General features: G+C 37.6%; 1 protein-coding gene across 1 annotated transcript in view; it reads right to left on the bottom strand.

Annotated features, from left to right (window-relative positions):
* The window catches only part of LOC118746149 (dihydropteridine reductase), a gene marked incomplete at its 3' end in the record, with an annotated part of 4,265 nt that extends 1,428 nt beyond the window's left edge, over positions 1 to 2,837 (bottom strand). Inside the window, 2 exon segments of the mRNA XM_036479934.1 lie at positions 2,381 to 2,567; positions 2,632 to 2,837. Coding sequence (XP_036335827.1) covers positions 2,381 to 2,567; positions 2,632 to 2,712 — 268 coding nt within the window.
* Positions 2,838 to 2,843: the final 6 nt, after the last annotated feature.

Below are 2,843 nucleotides of genomic sequence, written 5' to 3'. Positions count from 1 at the left end.
TGAGCCATAAGCTTGTGGGGAAGTGTGAGCAAATCCAATTTTTGGCAACAAATGTCAGTTACGCGTTTTTGCACAATGACGACGTTATGTATTATATGATATCGGCCAACCCGATCTTAGGACTAGTTTTGCCTAGGCTAAACTAGATCAGGCGTGACAGTATTTTTGCGCAGAACACCTTTTTGCGTAGGCGGCCTTCGGCCGCACTTCAAAAAAATAACCCTCATCAGTCCAACTCCAGGTACGCAGTCCACAATATTGTTGCGTCCAGCTTGTTTCCGCATTGGGCGGATATATTAGATCTAGGTAGAACTAGTTTAGCCTAGGAAAAACTAGTTTGTCCTAAGATCGGGTTCGGCCGGTTACGTATATAAGTTAAAGTCGATGTACAATTTCCACATGAGGGGAATTTTACGCAAACGAAGGTGATGCTCACGAATATTTAGTATGAAGAATTTTTGGTTTTACTACTAATATCACTAGAAACTGTAGAGTAAGCAACATTCTGCACAAGTAAAGGAGCCGATTTTATGTGTGGAAGCGAGAAGACTGTTTTATTACAAAACCTTTCTATTATTGAATCATGGTCAATTGCCATATTGCTACTTTTTTCTAATAGCCAATTTCAGCCAAACAGCAATTTAAGTGAAAAATGGTTTTAATTTTTTTAATTCTATATGGAAATTGACAAAGTAAAAAATCATTTTCCATTTAAATTGCTGATTAAACCGGCTGTAATAGTCCTAATGCGGAGAAGGTTTAATATAAGAATTGTTTTTTTAGAGCTGTTTATAAGCTCCAAACCTTTCATACACCGTGGATATTGTTTAAATAACAAATGAAGGCCCAGAAATAAACTGCGTTGGTACTGAGTCAGGCCTTAAAGCAGAGGAGGGCAACCTCGGCTGAGCATTTTTGTAGTGTGCGTGCAATTGATGTCACTGTGTGCGTGCGAACAAGTCGCTCTCCAGTGCTGCTGGAGTCAATCGCTACTTTTGAACCGCGGCTGCACCGACTCCTAGGTAAGTAGCTGCTCTATTAACCCGTGGTAGTGCAGAGTTGAATGAAGCTTTTGCTGCCTTCTTAAGTATAGCGAGTATTAATACGCGAATACCGCGCGCAGTCGCCCGCCGGGAAGATGCTGCCCAGCTGTGACTTGAAACTCTTTCGCTTCACTACTGAAGCAGAAAAGTTGTTTGGACTAAAATGATTCCCCCATATGTATGTGAGCTGTGGAAGGCAGTTTCCCATTGTTTTTCGCAAATTCGTCGCTTGGTAGACAAAACATCGAATCAGAACACTTAGGGTCGTTTTCTGAAGTACCGCTTAACTTTAAAGCTCACTTTATATTTAAAGGTTGGATTAAAAATAAAGTTAAAGTTAAGCATATCTGTTACCTATCTGTTATTAAAAATAAAGCTAAAGTTAAGCAAATCTGTTATTGGTTTTTGACGTATGTATGTTTATTGTTTGTAAACCAATTTAAACCCGAATTGAATTTCGCGGTATTTTTACCTCTTACTTCATAAAAAACTCATACAAATTAACTTATACCAAAACTTTAAATATGTATTATCTACTCATCACTGTTTATTAATAAAAGTCAAACAAAAACCATTACTTTTTAGGCAAAAAAAAAAGGTTTATTGTTTTAAAGTTGCTAAAACCACAAAAAAATTTAAATTCCTGAAAACATAACAATGTTATACAATTAAAAACTGTATCAAGTAGGTTACAAGAGTATCCAAACGTTATTTTCGAATGTATTTATAAATAAATCTTCGTATCAAAATTGGTCGAAAACCCTGTACGATATTATCGCGAACACGAATCTGAAGCCCGCTTCGCTTTTGGGGTTAGGAAAAAATCCTGACGTAATGGAGCAAACGGATTTCAGATTCGTGTTCAGGGCACCAAAAGACATGCGGGTGTTATTCCTGTGAAAACCACATCACCCTTTTTTTGGGGCGTTATTTTGTGATCAATAAAACAGTCGTATTTAACCGGAGCTTTTACTTCCGGTTTGTCTTACCGCTCATTGTCAAATACCAAATTTACATTTTTGTTTTGGCTACTTGGTTCACTGTATACACTGTGGTGGTGGCTAAAGCATTAACAATATTTTTATAACAAATAAAAAAAAACTTGCAACACATTGCGAATTAAAAAAAAATAAAATCCCTTCTTTAAGTCACTGTATGCATGTATGTATGTACATATACATACTTATGTAGGTAAGTACCTCGAAAATTACTTACCATTATTACCACAATTACATACATAATTATTCGATAAAACCAAATTCAAGTATCTATGTATCTCGTCGTAGATTCAGAAGGAAGATTTTTTGTCGTCGGGTGGCCTTCTTTGAATTACTAACCTTTGGCGGCATTACCACCCGCCCAGCCACCGGCCACGCAAATTACAGCATCCAATTTCTGTCCATTCAACGCGTCACCAACTTTTGTTAGAACTTCAGCTTCCTGCTCCTCCCAACCTAGATCACGGGGTAATACGATACTGGCGTCCGCGTCTTCGTTAACATTAAGATCAATACTTCCCACCCACTAAAATACATACTTTCGATTTATTAAAATCCAAAATTGTAAAAAGTTAATAGTTGGCTCTTACGTAGTTATTTGATTTAAAGTGTGAAACACAGGCAGCGCCCAAAGCGCCTTTGCCACCATAGACTAGCACACGGCCAACCATATTGATACACTGCTTCACTGAAATGGCCACCGTGTCCGTACAGCGAAAGATTAAAGACACAACTGAATCACGAAGTGATGACGTTTTAATGTGTATCAGAAAAACCACACAAATAAAATTGAAGCAAGAAG

This window comes from Rhagoletis pomonella, unplaced genomic scaffold, assembly GCF_013731165.1.
Source record: "Rhagoletis pomonella isolate Grant_MI unplaced genomic scaffold, Rhpom_1.0 Rhpom_scaffold_00010, whole genome shotgun sequence".
NCBI lineage: Eukaryota > Metazoa > Arthropoda > Insecta > Diptera > Tephritidae > Rhagoletis > Rhagoletis pomonella.
This window is presented reverse-complemented; position numbering and strand designations above follow the sequence as displayed.